We start from the raw sequence: 26,344 nt of genomic DNA, 5'->3' as shown, positions 1-26,344 counted from the left end.
CGAAGGCTTTACCTGGTTGTGCTTTTCCTTTTTTTGTGTCCCCCCTTTCCGCTTTGGCAGGGAGTGGGGGGGGAGTGGGGGGAAAGAGGGGAAAAACGATCGAAGCATAGTGGTCGCTTCGCGCTTCATGCCACATCAGCACCCTCTCTTCTGTTGGATGGCGCTCGCCAGAGTCCAGTGCCACGGCGCATGTTGAGTGACTTGCGTCAGCGTAGACACTTCTCATCCCTTCTCGGTACGGTCATTAGACGAAAAATTCCTTCCCCCCTTCCCCCCATCTTGTCCTGAGCGTTTTGCACGCTGCGGATTCGCGGTAATCCGCCGCTCGCACTTTTTTCGTCCCTCTCCCCCCTCCCTTACTGCCGTATCCTCTTCCCGGCACCGTTGCCAGGATGCATGTCGTCGCCTCCGTCATCGGCCCGCCTGTCCAGTGCGTCGCTTGCGCGTCTACTGAGTGCGGCGCGTCGGGAACGGCATCCGCAGCATGCTTACTCAGCTCAGCTACAGCAGTACCTCATTCAGTGGTTTCCATGCGGCCTTTGGTCCTTCATCTACCGGACGCCGTCACGTGGGGCGCAAGGCACGGCGACCAGGACAAGTGCGTACCACCGGTTTTCCAGGAACCCGCCGCGAGTGTCACACGGATGGGCCGCTGCACTGCAGTTGATGGAGCTAGCCCGCCTGGTGGACAAGATGGCGGGCACCTTTTGCTCGAAGGCGCAGCTGGAAGGGGGTGTGCCAAGCCGTATATCTGCACCCAAACCTGGTGCAGTGGTGCAGGCGACAGAGTATATTTTGCGGTATGGCGTTTTCCCTCCATCCGGCTGGGCGCTGACCCTGCAGATTCTCCACAACTGGCGAGAGAAACAGCTTCCCGCGCAGTTGCCGATGTTCCCGAGCTCTCTTGGCCCTCCTGCGGCAGCGCAGCTGCTGCACCACATCAGCCTCGCTCCGCCCTCGCAACACGCGTGGCAGGAGGCGCTGTGTCTTTACCACTTCTGTGTATCAGAAGTTCACGCGCCATCTATCAACCACAAGCCGTTACCCTCCAAAGCAGGCACGTCTTCGTCACCACCGCAGTCCACGACAAATACAGCCGCACACTCCGCCTTCCTGAAGGCGCTGCGCCACATGACTCTGACAACGCTTCTACAGGCCGAAGAGTGGGAGAGAGGTCTCCACTTCTATTATCATACGCTTTACCAGCGAGACTTGCCAGGCCCTATAACGACATCCTACTTGGTGCAGCAGTTGGGCAGCGCCGGCAAGTGGGCAGAAGTGCTGCAGGTGTATGAACTCTGTGTGAAACTGCTACACGCACGGAAAACCCACCGCGCGCAGCAGCAGCGCATATCCTCGCATAGAGAGGAATGGGAGTCTCGCATGTGGGGTACCACGCTTTCCATTGCGATGGCCGCAGTACAACATTCTCCTGGCGCCCCAGCGGGCACTCTCGCTGCAATGGTGCGGCAGCTGCAACCGGGCCTCGGCGCCACACGCACGCATTCCAGCGATGTGACCGGCACCGATTCTTTTTCCTCTACTACTCCTCTTGTTCGACTGAACGGCCACTTCCTCTCCGCTGTCCAGGCGCTTCCGTCGGAGAAAGATCGTTTGGCGGTGCTCGGCCTCGCCCGATGCGGATCTCTGCTGGACACCTTCAAACTCATTCGGGGTCTTCTCTCTAAACACAAGTGGGAGGAGGCGTTGTTGCTGTTCGAGGAAGCCATGCACACCGCACCGGCCCACCCATCAAGGGCCGATGCTCGAGACGGAGCCATTCGAACCCACCACGTGTTCACAGAACCCATTATCAAGCAACCGTTTGGTCTTTCTCGGAAGGAAATCGGAGAGGCACGGATCAGCTTTCTTCATGAGGCCACCATCGACTCGGTGACTGCGGTCGTGGCTGCGCTAAATCGGCACCGCAACACCACTGGGAAGCGTGGCACCGGAGCCCCACGCAAGGGTGGGACCACTTTTTGTTCTCTGACCGAAACTACAGTGTTCTCGACGCGTCTGGTGCTGAATGACCGGGAAGTAGAGTGTGTGTTCTCGAAGACGTTGGCGCTGAGGGAGGAGAAACATGGCACTCCCTCTCCTGCGGTGCTGGCGGCGCGCAAGGACTTCTGGCGCTACTGTCTCGAGCTTCTCGCCTTCAACTACCACACACTTTCCTGTGGCGACTCGAGTTCACCAGTTTGTCAGCCGCCTGAGGGCGCGAACAAAAAGAATGGCTCCTCCTCCCATTCACTACACCGTACGCCCACCCTCGCGGCACTTTCGTTCTTGCTGCGCCACCCTCAACTCCCCTGGCACGTGGCGCTCGGACTTCTTCAGGAGTACGGTGTTTTGGAGACGCGCCAGGGTGAGAAGGCTCCAGAAGTTACTGGTGCCGCAGGCCGCCGCACAGTATCAGCTTCTGTGGTGACTCACCGGGCTAAGACATCCTCGTCGCCGACACCACGCTCACTGGCCTTGGCTGCCGCCGTGGAGCTCCTCCACACGCAGGGGAAAATTCAAGTGGCGGAGAAGCTTGCACTCAAGGCACTTGACTTGGAGATGGCTGAGAGGGGTCTCGGCCCGGAGGCGGTTGTCTCCCTCCCTGCGGCGCTGCTGGAGGTGGCACAGTACCCAACACTGCGTAGTCTATTGCTCGAGAGAGGAGAAGAAAGGCTGAGGGTTGAGGCCACCACACTCTTCCACTTATTGAAAGAGAGCACACGTACGGGGAGTCGACAGGGGGAGCGGCGTGACGGTGTTGATGCCCATGGGACTCCCTGTGGAACCGGCAGCTTTCCTTCGCTCACGTGGTGGGCCGACAGCGCCGCTTTTTTCCACCACCCGAGCGGACGAGCCCTTACAGTGGTGTGGCTTTTGATGCAGCGACACCTATACTCTCCGATGATGACCACTGTTGCAGCCGGGCAGGAGTTCACCACTGGTTTTCTGGATTCGCTGTTCCTCTGCGCATTTCCACCGCCAAAAGTCTCTGACGCGTCTGAAAGCCCGGCGGCTCCTCTCCGCTCGTGGCTCGTGGCGTACCCTGCTGCCGTGCACTGCGAGGTGCTGCGTGTTATCAAGTATTTGACCTCGCCGTCGACATCGTCGGTGTCGTCCAATTCTTCTGCGGAGGCAGGTTTGTGCTACACCGGGCGCTGGATATTGACGCGGCGCTACTTGGCGTCTCTTGCAGCGCACTTCTCTGCGGCCTGCACTGACACAGGGGAGCGGGAAGGGGATGAGTCCTTTGTCGAGAACGGGTCCCTCCAGGCAACAACTGATGCTATGGCGAGGGAGGCGTACTATGGGGCTACCTTCGAGGCTGTCCTTTCTCTTTTGGATGCCTCGATGCCTCCTAGTTCAGCCTCATCTGATCCGGTCAGTCAAGGCATGCAAATGGACGCACTCCCTGGTGCAACTATTCTCGATCAAGACGGCGGTGCGCCGCGCACCTCTGCGAAGCGAGTCCGGCATCTTAAGCAGCTTCTGGAGCGCGCCATTGTGCGCTACAGGTGCCTGCCGCCGACGCATATGCTTTTACCAAACCAGCTTAACCGTCTTCTGCCGCCACTGCCACTGTCAAGTCTATCTTCGACTACCGCGCGCGTGAGAGAGGGAGGGGAACGGGGACAGCTTGACTTCGTCAAGAGTGATGTCACCAGCTCGGAGAGATGCGAGGTGGCGCTTCACCTCGTTCGACTCGTTCTGCGTACCCTCCTAGCCGCGAGGGAATCGTATTCCGTGGAGCCGGTCTTGCTGCACAACCTCCTCAAACTCTGTTGCCGCATTGCCGAGTACGACCAGGCGCTGTTGGCACTTACTCCAGGGGAAAGGTCCACTGACGTTGACAACAGTGCTGAAGTCAGCAGAACCGGTGCGACGCTGGTGCGGCTGCAATGTGAGCTCTGCGGCCTACAGACAGTGCGCCCAGGAACCCTATCGCTCCTTTACCACCTGTGCGCCGCTGCGCAGTCGCGCGCCAGTTCTCACGGGCACACTGTCCCACGGCAGGTTGCCCTTGAGGCTACTTGTTACCTGCTAGAGAAGCAGACTGCTGCTGCTGCGGGAGGGGATCATCGACATCCGATGCAAGGGGGTCCACTCTCGGCCTCCCTGCCGGTCTCCCCCTCGTCGTCGTCTCGGCCCCTACACAAGCAGCAACGTTTCGATTTGCCAGGCAGCTCTTCTGCAGTGCAGAGGCACCATTGTGAGCTCTTTTTTTCGCTGCTAGGGTGGGAGGGGGCATTAGAGGTGTGGTATCATGCATTTCCACACGTGGTTCTCACTCAGCTTTCGGGCAACCCGCAGGCGGTGGAGGCATGCCTCGGCCTGGGTGAGAGCAGTCAACTCTCAGCGCAGCGGCCAAGCTAAGCAAGCCACCGAAGAGCCACCTGCAGGGATGCCTACTTCGTCTGTGTGTGCGTGTGCCTCTCCGATATTCTCTCTCAGCGCACAGCAAGGTGCTGTTGTTGTGCTCCCTCCTCTGCGTGCACTACTTGTCTTTCACACGTCCGGCCCCATGACTTTCGCTCTGTGCCCATTTTCACGTCAACCATGGCCATGACTGAGACACATCTCTCTGTGAGAGGCAAATACACATGGTCGAACAGGAAAAGATAATGCCTCCACTTCATCGTGAAAAAAAAAAGGGCCTTATCGGTGAAGGACTACCAGCACTCGTCACTCCCTTCTCTTCCTTGTGTTTCAAAACCTCTGTGGGTGAGGGGGAGATGTCAGAGATGCTTGTCGCTTTGCTGGTCCTGCAGACGGGCAAGCTGCGATTCTCAATGAGAGGATCATCGTTTTCAAGGTTCAGAACAGGGACAAGACATGCAGCCTCATTATCGGGAGGGGAAGGAAGGCTTTTGTGCCTGGGCGATCCCCTTCCCCCTTTTTGTCCAGTGTATCCTTTCTTATTATTTTACGTGCACAGCACTTGCGCTTCAAAGCACACATCCTTGTGCATGGTATGCCCCTCCTCCCCCTCCCCTCCCCTCTCCCCCAATACTCCTTCTGTACATGGCGCACAAGCGAAACCACACAGGGGGTTGGCTCATCTCTTTTGCAGTCATCGTTCCGACAACGCCGATCATAGTCGAACATATTGGGTTGAAAAGTGGGTGCCGAATAAAGGTAAACATGGTCTAGCATTCTTTGAGAGTTGAACACCGGGTTACACAGCAGGAGGTCCTCAGACGGCGGAGAGGATCTTGTCTAGCACTCGAAGTGCTAAGAGGCGATCCGAAGAAAGCGGGGGTACAACTCATGGCGGGGCTTTACTCCTGGCCCAGCATTGATGACAACTTTACCGGTGGGTGCAGACAAGAAAATGGTGGGTGAAGGAATCAGAACGCAGCGAGGCAGGCCCCCAGCTGGTGAAGAGGTAGTGGTGGGGTTGATTCATCTTCGCTGACAAGTCCATAAGACTCGATGGCAGTGTGCGATACTGAGCTAGCTCCTACTCTCTTCTCAAACAACCTAAAGGATCGCGGCTGACTCGCCTTTTTTTCAACTCATTTTCTTCTTCCAAGCCCGTTAAATCTGCTTACCGCTTCGGCATTTCGTGTTGCATTTCCATGAGTTGCTTCTATTTGTTCAGTTGATTGATTGAGTGGACGTGAGCCCGCTGGCACACGTATTTGTCCCCCACCCCCCTCCCCCATTTTTCCCTTCGTTTCCTTTTTGTGTCTCAGTGCGCCTTTCATCCATTCATCTACTCCCTTATTCCTGCAAGATCCCCCGTGCTGTAGCGCATTACTGTCGCTTTTCAGCCAGCCGAACATTCCCTTGTGCGTGGGGCCGCTGTGCGGGGGATCTGCGGAAGCGCAGACGGAGAGCGCAGAGAAATTGGGAACGGTTGCAGACGTTTTGCGTCTTGCGCACACCTTCCCACCACACCGAGCAAATCACTGGTACGTTTTTCTTGCGGGGGCTTAGCTCAGTGGTAGAGCATTGGATTCCAAATCCAAGGGTCGCAGGTTCAATCCCTGCAGCTCTCACTTTTTTTTTCAGGACCCGTTCGGGACTCCACGTCCCGGAGGCACGTCTCCGTCCACACAGGGCCCCTTTTGTCTGACACACCCCACGTTCCCATCGAAGCTGTGCGAGTTCAGGAGAAGGTGGCATACCCCCCTGCTGCCACGGGCTCACATCACCGTCCTACCCCGTTACGGCACGCGTAGACAAGCAGCCCTGGACTTGGCTCGTCGTGTCGACGCGAGTGGAGGTGCAGGCAGTGGGCACTGAGAAAGCAGCGTTGTCGTGAACCAGTCCCCCAAGATCCACGAGCGCGGGCGTTGTGCACAAACGATGTCAAGCAGGGAATGGGGGGGGTCGGAGGAGCGGCCGTGATGGGTGACAACACGCGCGGGGAAATCGATGCTCGTCGGCCCTTTTCGTGTACGCACGAGTGTGTTCGGTATGCGGCATCCGCTGTATGCGACTGGTTGGGTGTGTGTGGTGCACATATGCCAGACTGATGATAACAACCCGGCTACATCATTGAGTCCTCGAGTCTCCAATCGAGGAGGGGAGGGGGACCGCCCCATCACCGTCTGACGGAATTCGAGGGGGGGTTCTGGCCTGCGTTCAGTTATTTTCTTTGAAGCTCATCCAGCATACGCGTTGGCCACTCCCAGTGGTCCACACACACACACGGCGAACACCATCGTGTGTGCCCGCAGTGCTGCAACGCTCGGTTAGGTATGTTTCTATGCACACACTTGCTGACTAGCTCGTTGCAGAATGATGTTGAGGTGGTGTAGACCGCATGCGTCACCGAGGGCCAAGGCCGTGTGTAGAGTGTGTACTTGCCGGTGCACAATGTGATGCAGCTGGTAGTGTGGACTTGGTGTGTATTCTCAGGTGTGTAGGACTCGAGTGGATTTGTGGTCCGCTCCATGTCACCCTGGGAAGCGAGTATATATATATATATGTGTATACCTTGCTGCTGCGAGCTTGACGTTCCCCATCTTTCCGCTCTTACCAATTGGTGGCTTGCTGTTTCGGGCGCTCTTGTCGTGGAGGCACTCCTCTCTGACTTATCGTGAAGGTGGATAAGGACCATCGTGGTGCATTACGGTTTCTCCTCTAGCTTATCGCTATACCCACCGGCTTCACCCCTCCCAGGCGTTTGCTTGACCTCTGCTCTCTCTTTTTCTCTCTCTTTTCTTCTCCTCCTCCCTCGAAAAAATGTTGGGCAACTTCTCTTCCCCTGCCGTCGTTTCGTGCGAGCAGCTGGACTATGAGGGATGTGGCACCCAGAAAAACAGATCTGCCAGCACGCACTTACACCCCCCTCCTCCCCCCCCACACACACACACACACACCCACACACACGTCGCGGTGCATCTGGGTGTGCACCCTACATTATTCTCCCGTCTCATCAATCGCACAAGTTCTCTGTTTTATAGTTTGATTGCTTTTTGTCCCAAGATACAGAGTTCAATGGGTGTCGGGAGTAGCGCCGGGGCGGATGATCGCCGCAGATGCTCCAAGAGCAGCACAACCCCCGAGTTATGTGACATGCGGTCCATCTCTCTCTCTGCATTTTATCCTCTGTTGGAGGTACCACCGTCGAACTCAAAGGCAGGCGGGCCCCACACGGTGGGGGATTGCACTGAAACGGTGGTGTCACCGGGAAACACGACTTCTCATCTATTCAACAGCCAGGCTCCACAGGGAGGGGGCCCTCCAACGGAAGCGGCTGCTTCATATTGCAAAGGGAAGACTATCGTGTCTCTGGGGGGTCGTGAAGACTTCATGGACTCGTTAACGGAAGAGGAGTCGCAGGTGAGAGGGGAGCAGTCAAAGACAGAAAATTCGTGCCAATCGCCAGAGTGTCCTTCGTATGTACCGACGCCAGAGCCTCCAAGCAGCGACGACAAGCAGCACAACTCAAACCACGCCCAACTGCGGCCTGGTGGGAGCGGCCGCTCTGCGCATTCTTCTCGCGCTGCCTTGATGCTCGACGCGCAGGAAGAGCGAAAGGAGACGACGTCACCACATCACTTCCAGCAGCCAGCGATGGGTGCTGCGGCTTTATTTCCCGCACTGGGGAGGGAGCAGGAGGAGAGGGTGCTCGTTCCAGACAACAGAGACACAATTGCTCGAGAGCTGAAGCAAACGTCACCGCCACCGGTCCTCGAGCCGCAAAGAGGAATAACATCTCCTTCCACAGCGCTGGCGGTATTGGGCCACACAAGCCCTACGGTGCGGCGACTGAGAAATGTGACTTCCCCTGTCAGCAGTGCAGGCTCGCATGATCTCTGCCTGCCTATATTGTCTGACAACGGTGCCCCATCGGCCACAGTACGAGAGGACTCTCTCATTTTTACCAAAGACGAGGGCTACGGGATCTTCTTCATTGACGACACCAAGCATGAGTGTCCAACGAGTCCATCGACAGAAGCGGTCGCCGCGCCCCAGGCAGGGCTGGCTAAAGGAGCGGCTCATTACTCTGACTCAGAGAGCAGAATCTTGCCGTTTGTACCGTTTAGAGTGAAGAAAAAGAAATTGTTGACCTCAATGCGCTCCCGACGAGGGTCTTTTGTGTCGTTTGGAGGCGAGGTGCGCATGATGTGAGAAAATCATTGACGCTGTGAGATCAAAGGGAAGGGAGCGGAGGAGAGGAGGGGAGGGCAAGACGAAAACAAATTCTGGAGCTGGAGGGTGGGGGGAAAGAGGGCGGTATTACCCATATACAAGCTAGCCTCACATCCACTATCACCACTTCCCAACCCCCTGCACCTTCCTTCTTCTGGCATACTCCCTCCCGCATCATATAGTCGTCACCGATCTTCGTTTATTCCGTCTCGAGAGAGTCTTCTATGTTGGAAACAAAAGAGCAAAACGGTGGTGCAGAGGGGAAAAAAATGCCCTATTTTTCTGTTCAATGTCTCCGTATTCGCTGTGTTTCAAATGTTTTCCTGTAGGGTGAGGTCGCCACACCTGCACAACTGACAGCCTTCAAAGGGTTGCGGGAAAGGGGGCAGTGGATGCCCATGGAATGCAACGGGAAAAAAAAAGATGAAAGAGTCGTAGTTAAACACAAGAATCACGGAGCACCAACAGACAATCATCTGGCAGTTTTTTTTTCTTTCGGCTTCCCGTGTGCTCTCCATTTGAGAATCAGAAGCTGATTTTCGTGTAGGTTTACATTGGTTACGCTGTCCTTCGCGCCGTCTTCTGAGACTCCTGACATCTGAGCCCCCCCCCCTTGTTTATCTTTGTTTCTGAAATGGGGAAGATTTTGTTGGTGCTGCCATTTGACGTCGTTTACATTAGGTTTTGGTGGTTCTGGTGGTGGTGGTGATTCGTTATCCCCCCAAAGACATGTTTTAAATGTGTAAAGCAAAAATTCTGTAATGTCCTCTATTTTTTTCTGTTTGTTAAATATGTGTGTGTGCGCGTGTGTGTGTGGATTTTGCTCGATCTTTTCCGTCGCTGCTCGGTGTTGAACTTCCCCTTCTTTCTTTATTCTTCGCGATCGTCTGGCTGACCTCCAACCCCCCCCCCTCTGTCTTCTTATCTGGAGTTCGTGATCTCTTCTTCGCTCCCTCTTTTTTTTTTGCTCATTGTTTATCGCTATTTGAGGCGCTGTCCACTGTGCTTGTTTGTGTCGGTGTATCTTAGCCTTCCTTCTTGATGTGAATGGAGCCTTCTTTGTGCCTTTTCGATATTCCTTCCCCCCCTCCCCCCTTTCCCCCTCTCCCAATGCCATACGCTCTCGTTGTTTTGCGCATATGTTGGCGGCTGTGTGTATTCATCTTTTATTTATTAAATTGGAATCTTTTATCCCCCCCTTTTTTTATGTCTGTGTGTGTGTCTGTGTGTGTTGGTTTTCTGCTTGACCCAAAGTCCAACATTTGTGCATACATCTCTTTCAAGTATTTCTCTCTCTTTGCCCCCCCCCCCTCTCCCCGTTAGCGTCGTTGAATGTCCCTTTTCTTCCCGTATTGGTTTTGTTTTCATTTTATCCGCTTCATTCTCTCGTTTTTGTTTTCTAATGCGTTTGTTTGAATGGCTCTCTTTCTCTCTCTCTGTATGTGTGTACGTGTGTGTCCATGTATCGCCCCCCCTCCCTCCCCCCGATGGATGAGGACAGGGACGACGCTGCATCATCTCAACAAGAGGAGGGGGAATGGAAGGGGGTGGGGTTAAGTACGGTCTCCGCATCACGCATTTCAACGCTGCAGATTCTATACAGAAGAAATACATGCATACATGTATATATATATATATCATTGGATCGTTGTACTCCACGTTGCGGTGTTTTTTTCCCTCAGCAACGAATAGACAGCTGCAGAGTACGTCATGAATTCCAGCCAGCCCATCTCCACAGTCTGCGGGCGTCACACACTTGGTCTCGTGCGTGCCTTCTCCGGCGCTTTGTGCGTGTCGGCGCTCATTATTGTCTCCCTTCCCTTTGCTGGTGGCTTCTCTCCCCCTCCCCCCTTCAATACTCCCTCTCCATTCCTTGACCCTCGCTTTCACATCACTCCTGGCTACTATCCGACACGCTCACAACTGTATTAGCTCGTCCCCACATGTCTGTGTCTGTTGTCACGTCTTTGTATTTCTCTATGCACTCTATGTTGATGTGCTTGTCACACATGCATACCACGTCTCATCTTTCTGTGACACGGATGGAATTTCATCGTACTTCTCTCTCTCCGTCCATCCCGCCTCCCGCCCCTCTCCCCCCCCCCCCCAAAAAAAAAAAAAAAGAGTTGAGGAAGACGTCATATGAGAGCGATGAAAAGTGTGTGCCCGATGCCCGCCTTGGGATATACTGGCCGATCTGTGTATCGGGACTGGGCTCACACGTTTATCGATACAGTTCATGCGCCGTGTTTGGATCGCGGTGGTTTTCCTGCTATTTTTCTCATGTAGCACAGCCAAGCAGGCTCAAAGGAAGTCTATCGTCTTCCCCCCGACGGTGGAGTAGGGCCCCAGGGCGTTGCCCTGCAGGCTTCGTCTACACCGCGGGCGTGGGGTTGATGCGGCGGCTCTACTTGTGCTCCCCTTTGAGCAGGTGCGGGCGGATTCTGAGGTGTTCGAACGCGCAGCGCCTTTGTCTCGATCTGAAGCTGCGTTGGAAAAGCTTAGAGACACCCACCATCGCGCCCATGACGACAAACGAGGCGCAACAGCATCCACCGCTTTCACTGCTAAGGCCACGATGGTCGTTGAGAAGACCGAGGCGCCAGCAGGGGTTCCGAAGGCCCCGACGACGACGACTACAACAACAACTACGGCCGCCCTCGCTCACTCATCACCCATGTTATCCTTTGCTGGTGTGTTGGCGGTTATCATAACCGGGAGCATCGTCAGTGGATTCCTTCTTGGTGGTGGTGCTGTGCTGCTGGTTTCGTGTTACCCCTGCTTCCCGCTGTGCTGCAAGCGAAGTGTAACTCATTTTCGGGAAGGGTGCGGTGCCGCGGAAACCCATGGGATGGGGAACGTCGAGAGCTCCGAGAGCCCAGACTCGTATCGAGAGCGCGAGAGCAATCCATTCCATATGAGGAGCCCTCTAAAGAAACTCAACGAAATCTGTGTGCTCGCTCCCATTCATACCGGCATTGAAAACCCGCTGGCGCCTCCCCCTCTTCACAGTCCGAAGCCTGCGTTGCCCCACCCTCGCCGCTGCCGCCGCCGTCAAAGACGCGTATCAGCGCAGTCTCACGTAAAGAAGTTCTGCCGATCGACCGTGCGTCATCTTTTTCTGCGGAGCGCCCAAGCGGTTGAAGCAGAACAGGCGGCTGCGGAGGCGATGAAGGCCCAGCCCGTCATTCAGTCGTTTCACCAAGGTGTGTACTTCACACCACTCGATCATTCTCCGGATATATCGGGCCTCAATGAATCCGACGGCGACGGGGGTGTCAACGAAGCCACCATCGAGCATGGCGTCGCCTCACCCGTCGCTTCTTCTGGTTCCACTGATATTGGTGACGTGCCCGAAAAACATTCACCTCCTGAAACCACTGGCGCTCCCCCGCTCCTGCCGTTCACTGCCTTCACCGCTCCAGATGGCCACACGTCGTTCCGAGGATCGAAAATTTCCAGTACCACGTCTCGCGAGGAACAGCTGGTGCCCAGTACTGGCCACCTGCACCCCCACAGATGCAAGAGGACGCATCGGCATTCGCAATGCATGGCTCTCCACACAATACCCCACGTCACATAGCTCCAACTTATTGCACGAGCAGCGGGCGTGCGGCGCGACACTCGGTGCCACATTAGTAGACACACCATTTTCATTTCAAGGGCCCCAAGCAACGGCGGTGGCATCACTAGTTCACCTGAGGAGAGGCCATCGTCCCCACTGCTGCGACGGCATCTCCAGCTGTGGTCGCCATTGACACAGCAGAAGATCTTCTCGAAGGCTTTGCAGCGCTCCGATTCATGAATCGGGTTTGATTGAGAAGTTGCGGCGGCGGGCTATCCAACCTCCCACGATGAAATCTGTGAAGCTGAAGATGTATGCGCAGGGGGTGATGAAGCGGGCACTGAGTGGTTTCGACGCCTTGGTCTCTTTTCCTCCCTCCCTTCCTCTCCCCTCCCCCTCCCCTTTAGATGCAACTGTATATATAAAAAAATATAAACAAATCTATATTTGTTCTATCCCTGCTACCCTTCCTTCCCCCTCAAATTTTCCTCCTAATCCCCCCTCCTCCCCTTTTTTGTGCATATCCTCCCTTCTTGTTGTTTCCACAATCCTTGAACAGCATGTGTATTCTACCGTCTTGCACGCGGCTCCCCTTTTCCATTGAACCGACCTCAGCTACGCCGGAGGCTCATTTTATGGATATCTCCTCATTCCTCTTTTCGCTACACATTGGCTGGCTCACTGCGTGCACGTATGAGTGCAGACATGTTGACATGCGTGTGGATGTGTCGCTGCTTGTCCCTGCATCGCTGTGAGCCGGTCTTGCCTCTTTTCCTCCCTCCCTCTCTCCCTCCGACCACCACTCGTGGCTGCCGTCCTTGAACAGTTTTATATTATTTTTACGAATTCTCTATTGTTCCTTTTTTACTTTTCGCGTTCTTCATCTTGAAGAAAAACGCCGCACCCACTGTAGGATATATTTTGTCTTGTACTCTCTCTCTTTTTTTTCTCTCCATCCCCCTCTTTTAGTGTTTGGATGTCTCTCTCTCTCTCGACGTCCTATGGAGTGTTTTTGTTTTTCTTTCATTGGATCTTCGGTATGTGGCCTCTCTGCTGACCCCGCTGTCGTGCGTGCAGCGCACACTTGGCATCACATGCTGGCGTCGGTGGGTGCACATTTTGGAAACTCTGATTACTACCATAATGTTGTTTGGCTAGTGCGGCATCTTCGAATTGCGTTTTTGTTTTCTTTTGGCCCTGTGTGTTGTGTGTCACAGATAAGTTTTCTTGGTGATGCTTGCGTGACAGTGTGTTACGTTCTACAGTGCTTTGGGGGTGTGCGTCTTAGTGTGCAGATCTGTGCGGTCCGTAGTCACTGTTGATGCTGCCTCTTTTTAAAGCCTTTTTTTTGTTTTCGCTCGTTTACTGGTGTCCCGAAGGGCGCAGCGAACAACGACTCGATAAAACAGAATGTCACCTGCCTCAGTCAAGGTGGGTCACTTCCCTCCAAGGAGAAAGTCGCATAGGGTGTATCACCCCACCACTGTGTCATAATTAGGGTTTACACGCCATTGGTATCTCTCTCCATCTCTGTGTTTATGGAACGCTGTGCGATGACTGGAAGCACATCCATTGGCTCATCCTTTCGCTCTCTCCCTCCCTCAGGAGGGAGGGGGGGGGGGGCGCACCTCTATCTAGAAAGGACAGCGCCGCCCACAACAGCATTATTGACACCGGCATGGCACACATGTTGTGTCGATGAAAAACTAAAATGGGAATGGGCTGCTCCGGCTCGCTGGTTATATGAGAGGCGGACAATACAACGTACGGCTGCAGGCTCTTGCCATGCAGAGGGGCTGCGTTGCGGTCTATGTGGCACACAGACGCGGAAGCGTAGATCGATGGGCTGAACGAAGTAAACTCGCTTTGATTTTTTTTCTCTCATGCTGACAGAGACGTGCGTTGTGCGGGTGTCTCTTACTTTTCCACCTAATTCAAAAGAGAAGACCACTCGCGTGACTTGCCAGCTCGTTGCGGTTGACTGCTTCGAGGTGGTGATGGGTACATGAGCCTTCGGCTTCGTGGAGGTGTACGGTGCACGCGGAGGCCATTCACTCTCCGATGCCACTGATGAACATCAGCTGCCAACGTTATTGAGTCGTTTTTTACAAAGAGGATCAAGGCCAAAGCGGTGATCAAAGTAATAATAAAAAAATGTGGTCAGAGTTTGTTCTTCGAGCGTACTTCTTTTTTTTTTTTCCCCTCTTCAACATGTGTCCGAACGTTCGGAGGGGGCAGCGCTCGGCGCATTGTGCTCGCGGGTGGTGAAGGCTCATGTCAACCCTGCGTGTGAGGGGACGCCTTTCTGATGACCGAGCTAGTGGTACTCTGAGGTGAAGGACAAATACATCATCATTGCAACTGTGTCCTTCGATGTACGCGGCAAGTACGGAGATACATCGAAGCCATTGACTCCCCCTTACTCGGATGTGATGGCGTACAGCTTCAAGAAGAAGATGACACCCCCTCCACGACGTGTGTATGTTCGTGTGTGTGCGCGTCGCGGTGCTGTCTGCTCCTCGTCGACTCTCGCTCGTGCTCACTTTATTTGATCGAGCTCCGGTGCTTTTTTTTTGTTTGGTGATTTTTCTTTGTTCCATAACCCCCCCCTGTTGTTGCGTGTCTCCTCCTAATGTATGTGCGTACGTATTTTGGTACCTCTTCGTGGATTCCCCCAAAGGGGGTGAGGGCTGGGCTGGGGGCTTGGCCGCCAATCGCACCAAGTAAATATCAGTGGTGCGTCTCTAATACTATTACTATTATGATTGTACGCACGCACGCACACACAGACCTCCAGTATATCGCTGAGTGCCCCATTGCCTCTGTTTTACTCATTACGCACATTCTGCCACGTGTATAGTACACTGTCGACGCTTCAGTGACCATACCGTCCTTTGCGTATGGGTGCCCCCATTGAATGCCTCTTCACCCCCCCTCCTCCCCTTTCCCACCCATCCATCCATCTTCACCCGCACCTCTAACCGCATGCAATGGCACGCGTTTTCAATGACGAGCACACACACACACACACACACACACACAAATCTATACGCAATGGCCCAGGTACCGTCGTTTCGAAGCTATTTGTAGAGAAAGGGAGGATTGCGCACTCTTTTTTTTTTGTGTGTGTGTGCGCTCTCAGCGTCTCCTCCTCCCCTTTTACGCTCCCCCACTCCCTGTGAGCCTGACGCACTATAGAACCACTAGCATAGCCCCCCCTAACTGATTCCAGAGTAATTCTCCTCGACTAGGTGCCCTCTTCTGCTTTTTCGAAAGGTTCGCCCCCCCCCCCTCCTCCTCGTTCTGCTCTGTGTTTTGGTGCGTGTAGTGCAGTGCAGTGCTAGCCAGCACTGCTTGCGGGCTATTTCTTTCTGTAAGGGACACTTGAGGGGGGCGGTGGGGGAACAGGCTAGGCGGGGGCTGGCGCTACCACCCCGAGGGGTTCTCTTAGGGCCTAATAAAACCTCACAGTTTTGTATGTGGGTCTCTTTGGGAGCCTTACTGTTTCCTCTGCTGATGTACGTGAGAGGAACTGCCTCCCCCTCCCTCCTCTACTCCCGAGCTTTCGCAGGTAGCCTCCAGGTGGGCCCAACTTTTGCGGACGGGTACTCCCAGGCAGGGAAGAGGAGCACACACGGCACAGCCCGCCTCGAACACTGATAAAGGGGCGAAGGACAATCCAGCAAACGAGAAAAAGTATCCGAAAGAAGTAAACAAAGTCAATCGGTTACACGATTGTCTTTGTTTTTGCCCTCGAACATTTCCGCAGCTTCGATTCACCTGCAAAACTGCACGCCATCTCCAGCCACCAACGCCCCACGTCAAACAGTGCTCACTTTTTTTTTTCGCGCGTGTGTGTGTGTGTGTGTGTGTCTGTTGCGCGGCTGTGTGTTGAGTCCCGTTAGACCTTTTCCTTTTTTTTTTTCATTGTATCGTCGTTTTGATTCGAATCTTTTTACTTTTTTTTTTTCGTCTCCGTTCCCGCCTTCGTGATGGGGCTCTTCCTCTGTCAGCCAAAGCCGACTTCAGTTGTCAATTCAAAGACGACACGGCAGCCAGAGAGGTCAGAGGCGCGGCTGGCTCCACTGCAGAGAAGTGGCACCGTCACCTGCTTTGCGTCAGGGACACCACCTCTGGTGGAAATGCACCAGGGGGTGGGGGGTACCTCCCCACCGTCACCCACCACGGCTTCTGGCCTAAACGAGAGAGATGTATGTGTGTCCCCTTCTAGTTCCTCGAGCGACTCGGTGTGTGTAGATGACGACTGCCCGGAATGCTTCCCCGGTACGCTTGTGTCAGCTGGCGGGAGGGAACTGGCGCACCGCGGTGCCTCACATGAGAGGAGTGCTACGGTGCCAGAATCTGTTTTGACTTCCAGCTTACGAGGTGAGTCTGATCTCGTGAGCTTCAGGCGCAGCGGCTCATTAGCGGCGAGTAGCACCAACGCTAACTTCTCTCCGAACGGTATTTGTGCAGGCTTCCTGAGCTCTGTTGGCGACACAGATGCCTCCATCCCCGCTAATGGAGGTATACGCCAGATTGGCAGTATCGGCGGCACCGTCGACGCGGGTCAGCTGAGCAGCATCTTGCGGTGGAGCAGCGTCAAGACCGACACAAATTCACCGCTGGTACCAAATATCCCGCTGAGCAGGGGGCAACCGATCCCGTTGCAGAGCTTTTCGACAGCGGTGGCGCTCATGCCTCGCCGCGGCAGCGTCCGTTTCTTGGGCAGCGATGCGAATAGCGCTGAGCCGCCAGAGGTAAGATCACCTCAATCGAGCAGCTACGGGAACCAGAATAGACCGGGGAAGACCCTGCCCAACGGCAAGACGTTGGCGAGCACCCCCGTCGCTCAGTCTGACCACCAACGCGCCCAAGGCTCGCTGATCTCTGTCCATGTCGGTGCAGACATCAAATCTCCAAACGCCAAACACAGCCCCAAATTCTGCGGTCCGCTGCCGACGGTGTTGTTGAGTGTGTCTCGTGGAACACCTTCTCCGTTTCCGTCCGTCGAGGACCCGCCTTTGGGCTCGTCGAATCACAGCGGTGTCTTCAAGGGTCTCACATTTTTCAACGGCAACGACAATATCGACAAGTCTGGTGTCTTCTATGATCACGGAGACAGTCTCTCGCAGTTGCCGGCAAGTGCCGCGACTGCTGCCGCTTCTAATGCCTCCCAATCACCGAAGAGCATTCTGCTAAGGCCGAGTATGAACACCAGCGGCGCTGGTGGCTTGTCGGTTCCCCAGAACGTTCTGTGCCCCCCGTTGCCGCCGGACTTCCTATCACCGGGCTCTCGTCGCCTCAGCCGCCGCCGACAAAGTGAGCAAGGAGGAGTTTTCTCAGAGAAACGACCAAGCTTTACTTCAGATCTTACAATGAATACAAGTGACTCCAGACAGCATCGACTCAGCCGCGGTGAGGAGAGCAGTGGTGATGATGAACACCTTGTCGCCAGTGTGCGGGCGGCCATGGTGCGCTTACACCGCACCGATGAGGCCAGTAGCGTATGCGGTAACACCTCGGTACGACCAGAAAACGGACTGAGCTCCTCTGACCGTCACACACGCGCACTTGACGCTGCAAAACGGATGAGCGCTACCTTGCTCTCTTTACCCAATGAGATGAGTACGAGGGCAGAGAGCAGACAGTCTATATCGAAGCCTGCAAACTCTGAATGCGACGCTGTGGTAGCTCCGAGTGGCGCAGAGCAGCCTGCTGTATACACCAAAAGTCTTACTACAGGCCCGTAGGTGATGCGAAATAGAAACGATATGCTCACGCGGATGAACTATCGGAATGGGAGGGGGGGGTGTCGTTTTCTTTTCCACTCCGTTCAGCTTTTATATGGGGTGCCCTTATCAATTCTCTTTTTTCCTGCTTTCTCACCCCTTTCCTCCTCCCCCCAGGGGGAAGGGGTGGCACACACACACACACATACACCGGAGAGGGTTTTGTGTACTACAGTGGAGATTTCTCATGTGCGGGAGAGTTCAGACATCCCCGCGCGAGCTTCGGTGTGCAATTTTTTGGATGACCTCCGTTCAGCGCACTCTTTGATACCAAGGAAAAAAAAGGGGCCGATATATTTATTATTTTCATCTATACACAGAGGTCGACCTCCTCACATCAGCTCACTTTTGAGATACGCGTACATATACACCTATACATGTATATATATATATTTATAACGTTCACTACGGCTGCCGCATCCACTGCACTGTAGCGCTTCGTGTGTCTGTGCTCATGCAAGTGGTGCATCTGTGGTCAGCATCGGCAGACGCGGTCCTTTCTTTGCTCACGCCCACCCTTGTTTCTTTTTGTTTTTCTGCCGCTTTGATCATCATTCCCTACTTAAAAAAAATGTTTTTTAGCTCGTCGCACTTCATTATTTCTGTGATATCCTTAAAAAAAGCGAATCGCTTCTTTTTGGTGGTGTGTTTATGTTTTTTGTTGTTGGACGTTGGTTACGCTCTCGACGACCCGCGGCGGGCGGATGAGTAGCGGCACATCCCCCCCAGTGTGTGGCAGGCGATCGTGTGGGAGGGAGCGGAGTGCTGAGCGCCCCGACCGTGTGCGGGGGAGGCCATCCAGTCTCATATCCACCGACCCGATGCCGAACCACTTCCGTGTGTGACCAGGGTGGATGATCTACTGCGTAGTGAAATCAGAGCCGTGAACTCCTATTGGTGTCTGCAGCGGGGCTCTGGACAGCGCTGCGTCGGGGCGATCTGCGAGGGCGAGCGTGTCTGTACCAGCCACGTGGTGCGCAGAGTGGCTAGGTTGCCCGAGCGCACCTCACCCGGCTCTCACTGCCTAGTGTGGTGTGAGGGTCCTTGGCCACCCTGAGAGATGCACCATGTGGCTACGGCCAGAATAGCGGGAGCGACTGTTGGCGGGCGATCCGCGAAGGAGCGTAGCGTCGAGTTGGAGGCCGATGCTGTGCTCAGACTATCGAGTGCACATCGCCCTGCGAGGCGTGTATGTACGGCGGCCCTCGCTGCGCGCCGTGGGCTTGTGACAGTCCAGCTGTGCAGTGGCAAGCTTGGCACATATGCATTTGCACGACAGAAGGGATGGATCTGAAGCGGTCATAAAAAACAGCGGCAAGAGAGATCCTCTCGCTTTCTCTCTGTACCTCGCTTATTTTTACACCGCCTCTGTCCACTGCGCAGTGCGTCCCCCCCTTTTTTTGCTTGTTCTTTACGTTATTGTTATGGGTTTCGTTTGTCCTTTTTTTTTTCAAAGGGGGGGGGAGGTTCGGCCTCCTCATTTTTTTTACTGCTTCGTGAGGGTGTGCGGCGTTGCTTCAGTTTGTGCCCCCCCTCCTCCCCTCCCTCCCCCATCTTGGTGGTTCCTTTTCCCCTTGTTTTTTATACTCTACTCCAAGTTTGCGCACTGGGAGGGTTGTTTATTTGCCTTTACTCCTCCCCCTCCCCGCCCGCATACACACAGGCGCACATGAGGTATCGGAGCCTCCTGACGACGGTGGAGCTCGCGTAGTGTACTCACCGACTTTGTGTTGCCGATCCCATTTTTCTTTTTTATTTTTGCTTCGCTTATCTCAGAAGTTTTCCCTTTCTCGCGCGTGTGTCTGAGACTTTTGTGTTGGAAAGGGCGAAAAATAAACATTTCTTTTTTTCTGAATAAGTCTTCTCATGTCTCTCTCCCAAGGGCCCCAACGTCTCCGGAATCGACCTCCGAGAAGGTGGAAGGGCGGGAGCTGCGTGAGTGTGTGTGTGTGTGTGTGTGTGTTGCTCTGTTTCTCTGTTTGTTACACAGAGGCGTTTTTTCGCCTTTATCGTTTCCCCTCGTGAAAACGTGCGACCACCATTTTTCTTTTTTTTTGGCGGAGGGGGGAGTAGTTCACACAAGTAGTTCATTAGGAGAGATATTTTACTCGCCTACTGCATTGTCGTCTCCCCCCTTTTTTACATGTGAACATACATCGACATATATATATATATATATATACTCATCTATACATCTATATATGTGTCGTGTTTTGTTTTGTTGTGTTGTGTTGTGTTCCTTCCAGCTCACCTTTTTGTGCGAACGTATGTTTTTTTTGTTTGTTTACCCGCTGTGCTGTATTTTGGCTTGTATAGTGGCTGTGCTCGTAGACTTGCTTGGGTACGTGTGCGACAATGCTCCATTGTGGGAGTGCTCTTGCTTGGCAGGCATGCTTGCTGCTTTCTCCTCCCACCTTTTTTTCCTTCCACGGCGATGCACGTTGCTGGTATCGCCTTGCGTGAAATGAAACCAACCAATGAGGCTGATCGGCGCACCCCCCCCCCCCCCGCAGGCTTTGCCGCCGGAGGCGCATTATGGGGAACCATCCTTGTAGGTTCTCTCTCCCCGCAGAATTCCAACGCATGTGGTCCCTCGCTTTTCCCTCGACAGCGACGGAATCAGCTTGGGTGCGGCAGTGTTCACATGGACTCCTCGCGTGTGATCTCCCCGCTTGCCAGCCGCCTTTCCACAATGCCCGAGGTCACACGTGCGCTTTTTGTTTCTCTTCCCTCCCTTTCAATTTTCTATTCCATCTCTCACGACCTCCCGGTGTTTTTCTTTCATTCGAACGGCGCGCGAAGAGCTCCTCACGCTCTTCACTTTTTTTTTTCTTCGGCTGTAATCGCGGAGCGCCGCGGGTACAACTCTTCGCGCACAGACATCTTCACTTCTTCTGCCTTTATCCCCATATCCATTCCGCGCACCGCATCCAACCTCACTTATATATATTTTTTGTAGACGGTGAGAGCGAAGTACCTCTCTTCTGAGTAAGAGTCGCCCCTCCCCTCCTCCCCTGTTTCTATCTTTACCCTCTAAGAAAAAAAGCGTTTTAAAGAAAATCAAGCTCGTCAAGCTTTTCCGTGGTGCTGGTCGAGGCCGCCCCCTGTCAGACGACACAAGAGAACCGCCTTAATCACAGCGCACGTCGTCACCCTTGTATAGTCTCATCCCATTGAAACGTTGAGGTTTCTTTCATCTCGTTTATCCCCCCTTTTATCCCCCCCTCTCTCCCCCCTCTGCCCCCCTCCCCCGTCATGGTGAAGCCGTTTGAGTCTCCTGTCAATTGGCGTCTTTTTGTTTGCTTTTGGTTGATGTGACGGTGCAGCCCTCTTCTCTCCCCCTCCCTATAGTTTGCTCTGCTCTGCTCTCTCTCTCTCTCTTTGCCATGCTGCGTCTTACATTCTGCACATTCACCCGTCCTCGTGGGTGGACAGCTGCCTCGCGGGACAAGACGCACTTCGATGTTTGTATTATTGGCAGCGGTCCTGCCGGCGTTGCGGCGGCACTGCGGGCGGTTGACTACAACAAGCGCGTCTGCATAGTGGAGAAGACACGACTGGGCGGCTGTGACTTATGGAACGGGGCATTGCAGTCAAAGACAATGTGGGAGTACTCCAACGCCATGTCTAAGCTGAGCGGCAAAGCGGCTGTACGCCTCTACGGCGACAGTCTCGACAACTACTTTGAGATGGACGAGGTGAAGATGCGGCGGTCCATGCAAAGAGTTAGCCACATCCGTGAGGAGCAGATTCGGGCCGCGCTCAAGGCTTCACCGAATGTGGAACTCGTGTTTGGTAAGGCGACCTTTAGCAGCAACAACGAGATCCAGTGCCACAACCAGCTGACCAAGGTCTACCGAAGCATCACGGCAGACTACTTCATCATCGCTACCGGGTCGAAGCCACGGGCGCACCCTTTCGTGGAAGCGGACGGAAAGTTGGTCATGACCTCCGACCACATCATGCAAGCACCACTGCCGAGGAGCCTGGTGATAGTGGGTGCCGGCATCATTGGCTGCGAGTTCGCCAACATCATCGCTGGTCTTGGCAAGACGAAGGTATCTATCATTGACAAGGCGTCGCACATCCTGCCGTCGGAGGACCCTGACATTGTGCACATAATTGAGGAGGGCATGACTCGCGCCGGCGTGGTTGTCCACCACAACTCCGACCTGTATGACATGCAGCCGTGGGAGGAGACGGACGAGGAAGCGCAGGCGCGGCACCCGGCGAACCCCGCGTCGCAGTCCGGCGTTCAGTACACTGTGATGGATCGCTCCACGCGGAAGCTGACAACGTTTCAAGTTGATCGTGCGCTCATCTCTGTCGGCCGTGTTCCAGACTACTCCAACCTCGGGATCGAGAACACCACTCTCAAGACACGCGGCAATCATCTCCACGTGAATGAGTTTGGACAGTGTGTTGGCACACCACACATCTTTGCCGTTGGTGATGCTGCTACGCGCATGCAGCTTGTCAGTATGGCCGAGACTCAGGCAAAGCTTGCCGTGGACTACATCTACGGTACCGTGCCACGGGTGATACCGAACTTAACAGAGACCATGTCTAGCATAGCTTTCCTGAGTCGCGCTGTCGCATCCGTTGGGTACAACGAGTCGCAATGTCGGAAGAAGGGCATTGCCTACGTTGCCGCACGTTACAGTTACGAGGTGGTGAGCCGTGCTGTGGCTGCTGCCAACACGCAAGGTTTCGTGAAGATTATCGTCACCGACGACCCCGAGCAGCGCATCCTTGGCGTGCGGGCAGTGGGCATGAACGCAAGCACGCTCGTAGATATTGCCTCATTAGCCATTCAAAATCGCCAGACCGTCTTCGACCTCGCCGGACGTCTGACCGCATATCCAGCCGTCTCGCAGGCTTTTCAGGAGTGCCTGCGCTGCATCCTAGACCGTCCAGCACACCCGCATGCGAAGCCGGCGTGCGGTGTCAAGCTGACAAAGTGGGCCCCGGCTGACATGGGTAGGGGGATAGTCTACAAAGGTAAAGGCGCCGCCGGTGAACCGAAGCAGTTGTGTGTGAAGCACATTGGTGAGCGACCGGCGCAGCGGTGTGGCGCAGCACCCGCTACAACGGAGGCTACGGGTAACGCGACAAGCCGCTCCAATGCGAATGTCTCTGCCGAAGACTAATTCTCCGGCACTTCTTCAGCCGTCCCCCCCCTCTCCCTTCCCCTCTCCCTTGGAGCTTGTGTTTAGTTGTTTTCCTTTTCTACCTCCGATTAAGCATCTCTATAAGGTAGCCCTGTGAGGTTATGTGTGTTTGTGTGTGTGAACGTGTGTTTGAAGAGGGCCCCCTCCCCCCGCGCGCATCTATCTAGCTATCTATATATACATGTATATATATGTATATGTATTGCTTCGCAACGATGGGCATTTTCTGCCTATTACTCAGGGGCGCCTCGTAGCGTGTTTGGAGGCACTCCGAGGTTCGCGGTCTACTCTTTGAATTACTTGGAAGGAAACACCAACTCGAGACATGCATGCGGGGGTGAGCAGCACTAGTTCTCCTCCCCCTCTATATATCTTCGGTTTACACGATAGGGGTGGCGATTTTTTTTTGAGTGGTGTTTTGTTTTTTCTTGCTGGACGTTGGTTACGCTCTCGACGACCCGCGGCGGGCGGATGAGTAGCGGCACATCCCCCCCCCCCCCCAGTGTGTGGCAGGCGATCGTGTGGGAGGGAGCGGAGTGTTCAGCGCCTCGACCGTGTGCGGGGGAGGCCATCCAGTCTCATATCCACCGCCCGATGCCGAACCACTTCCGTGTGTGACCAGGGTGGATGATCTACTGCGTAGTGAAATCAGAGCCGTGAGCTCCTATTGGTGTCTGCAGCGGGACTCTGGACAGCGCTGCGTCGGGGCGATCTGCGAGGGCGAGCGTGTCTGTACCAGCCACGTGGTGCGCAGAGTGGCTAGGTTGCCCGAGCGCACCTCACCCGGCTCTCACTGCCTAGTGTGGTGTGAGGGGCCTTGGCCACCCCGAGAGATGCACCACGTGGCTACGGCCAGAATAGCGGGAGCGACTGTTGGCGGGCGATCCGCGAAGGAGCGTAGCGTCGAGTTGGGGGCCGATGTTGTGCTCAGACTATCGAGTGCACATCGCCCTGCGAGGCGTGTGTGTACGGCGGCCCTCGCTGCGCGCCGTGGGCTTGTGACAGTCCAGCTGTGCAGTGGCAAGCTTGGCACATATGCATTTGCGCGGCAGAATAGAGGAGTCTGGGGTACTAGTAAGAAATCAGTTTCAGAGGTCTCCAAGGTTTCGCGAATGCCCTCTCCACCCCTCCACACCAAGCTCGTGGTCGTTGCGGTTTCCCTGCCGGGCTTGGTTCGCAATGCTGCGACCATCTCACTCCTCCCTCCCTCCCAACTCCCACCGACTCACACACTCACCCACCACAGCAACAAAGCACGATGCTTCTTCGGACCTCTGTCCTTTTCAATGTACCTTTTCCGGTGCTGCGAAGTGCCGGTGCTTTCCCACGAGTCGATGTCTGCATAATTGGAGGCGGCCCCGCCGGCATTGCGGCGGCGATGCGCGCCGTCGACTACGGGAAATCCGTCTGTATCATCGAGGCTCGACATGTCGGTGGCGCGGACCTGTGGAGTGGCACCGTGCCATCCAAAATGTTCTGGGAAATAGCCGACTTTGCGGCTTCCCTGACTGGCCCGGAATTCGCACGAGAACTGCTCGACCCACAACAGACCCGCAGCATTGTTAGCGGCATCCCCAGTGAGCGCATCACGCAGTTTCTCCAGAAGACGTGCGCGGAAAAGGAGCGTGAGTATCGCGCCCTGTTGAAGGCAACCGGCGTGCAGCTCATTGAGGGGAAGGCGGCGTTCGCTACGCCCAACGAAGTCGACATTCACACGGAGGGCACCGGTGAGTATCGCTCTATTCAAGCCGATAACATTGTCATTGCCACCGGCTCCAGTCCGCGCAGCCATGCCTTAGCCAAGTGCGATCGCACCAGAACCGTAAACTCCACCGATCTCTTCCATCTACCGATACCGGCAAGTATGGTGGTGGTCGGTGCAGGGGCAACAGGGTGCGAGGTGGCGTCGATGTTCGCTAAGCTGGGCCGCACAAAGGTCTACCTAGTCGACAAGGCCGCTCGTATTTTGCCAAATGAGGATGAGGACGTTGCGATGTATGTGCAGCGTCACCTGATCCGTCGCGGTGTCGTCATCCACCACGATTGCCGACTCTTTGACCTGGAGGCGTGCGAGGCGGACTGCCAGTACTCAGTACGGAATATTTGGACCGGCGACATTGAGACGTACAACGTCGAGCGGGCCATGGTGGCGGTCGGACGCCGGCCCAACCTTGAGACCCTGGGCTTAGAGAATACGAAGATGCAGGTCGAAAATGGGATCCTGCACTGCGATTTCTACAACCGCTGCAAGCCGTACAAGCACATATACTGTATTGGGGACGCGACGGGGTCCCAGAGGACAGTTGGCACTGCTCTCACGGCTGGGCGGGCGGTGGTTGACACGATGTTTGGCTCCACTCCCAAGCTGGCTGTCAGCCCGACTGTGCTGACGAACATTGCGACCAACATGTTTCTGGAGAACGAGGTTGCGGCCATCGGCCTCAACGAGCAACAGTGTCGTGAGGAGGGCATTGGCTACATGGTGGCTAAGATCGAATACAAGCACCTCCTCCGCTCCGTCGTAATGGGGGTGAAGGACGGGTTTGTGAAGATGATTGTAACGAATAATCGTGAGAAGCGAGTCCTGGGTGTACGCGCGGTGGGGCCGCATGCGGGCTCCGTCGTGGAGGTGGCCTCGTTGCCGATCCGCAACAAGGAGTCCGTATACACGATGCTGAAGCACAATCCTGCCTACCCCTCCCTTGTGTCAGGGCTGACAGACTGCGCTGCGATGCTGGTCGGTCGAAGCGCTTTGCGCTCAGACGTGGTGGATGGCGTTTCTATTAAGACTTGGGCCCCTGATGACAAAATGAAGTGAGGCGTGGCGAGGAGGGGTGGTGGTGGGGTGGGGGTTAGGAAGTGGGGGGAGCGCACGAGGGACAGCGAATGTCTCTATGCGGAAGAAAGACCAGTGGTGTGCTGCAGAGAAGCGAGCCCCTGCTTCACTCCAGGCCTAATTTGTGCTCTGCTTTGCGTGTCGTGATTCGCCCGCAACGGCAACAAAGGATCGGGATCAATGTCCGCATTTAAATTTTGTTTCCCATTCTCGAGCTGTGTGTCTGGGAGGGAGAAGACTGTTGTGTCCTTCGTAGATGTTCTATAATACTGTGGGTTTGCGAGGAGGACGGCCGGGGGTGGGTGTGTGTGTGTGGGGAGTTGAGCTGTTGCCTGGCCCACTTTTTGCACAAAGCACCCCCTCCCTCCCAAAT

General features: G+C 55.0%; 4 protein-coding genes across 4 annotated transcripts; all 4 read left to right on the top strand.

The window, feature by feature from the left end:
- Window positions 1-396: 396 nt before the first annotated feature.
- On the top strand, window positions 397-4,374 carry JKF63_03977 (uncharacterized protein; the record flags this gene model as incomplete). Its single annotated transcript, XM_067899973.1, has 1 exon — window positions 397-4,374. The coding sequence occupies one exon, from the start codon at window positions 397-399 to the stop codon at window positions 4,372-4,374; it is 3,978 nt and encodes a 1,325-aa protein (XP_067755179.1).
- An 11,790-nt stretch (window positions 4,375-16,164) lies between these two features.
- Window positions 16,165-17,925, top strand: JKF63_03976 (uncharacterized protein; the record flags this gene model as incomplete). Its single annotated transcript, XM_067899972.1, has 1 exon — window positions 16,165-17,925. The coding sequence occupies one exon, from the start codon at window positions 16,165-16,167 to the stop codon at window positions 17,923-17,925; it is 1,761 nt and encodes a 586-aa protein (XP_067755178.1).
- A 3,425-nt stretch (window positions 17,926-21,350) lies between these two features.
- On the top strand, window positions 21,351-23,114 carry JKF63_03975 (uncharacterized protein; the record flags this gene model as incomplete). Its single annotated transcript, XM_067899971.1, has 1 exon — window positions 21,351-23,114. One exon carries the CDS (start codon window positions 21,351-21,353, stop codon window positions 23,112-23,114), a length of 1,764 nt encoding a protein of 587 aa, XP_067755177.1.
- Window positions 23,115-24,393: 1,279 nt separating this feature from the next.
- JKF63_03974 (uncharacterized protein) lies at window positions 24,394-25,953 on the top strand (the record flags this gene model as incomplete). The annotated part of the gene is made up of 1 exon (XM_067899970.1): window positions 24,394-25,953. One exon carries the CDS (start codon window positions 24,394-24,396, stop codon window positions 25,951-25,953), a length of 1,560 nt encoding a protein of 519 aa, XP_067755176.1.
- Between the last annotated feature and the right edge of the window lie 391 nt (window positions 25,954-26,344).

The sequence above is a fragment of the Porcisia hertigi genome, chromosome 31 (assembly GCF_017918235.1).
Source record: "Porcisia hertigi strain C119 chromosome 31, whole genome shotgun sequence".
NCBI lineage: Eukaryota > Euglenozoa > Kinetoplastea > Trypanosomatida > Trypanosomatidae > Porcisia > Porcisia hertigi.
This window is presented reverse-complemented; position numbering and strand designations above follow the sequence as displayed.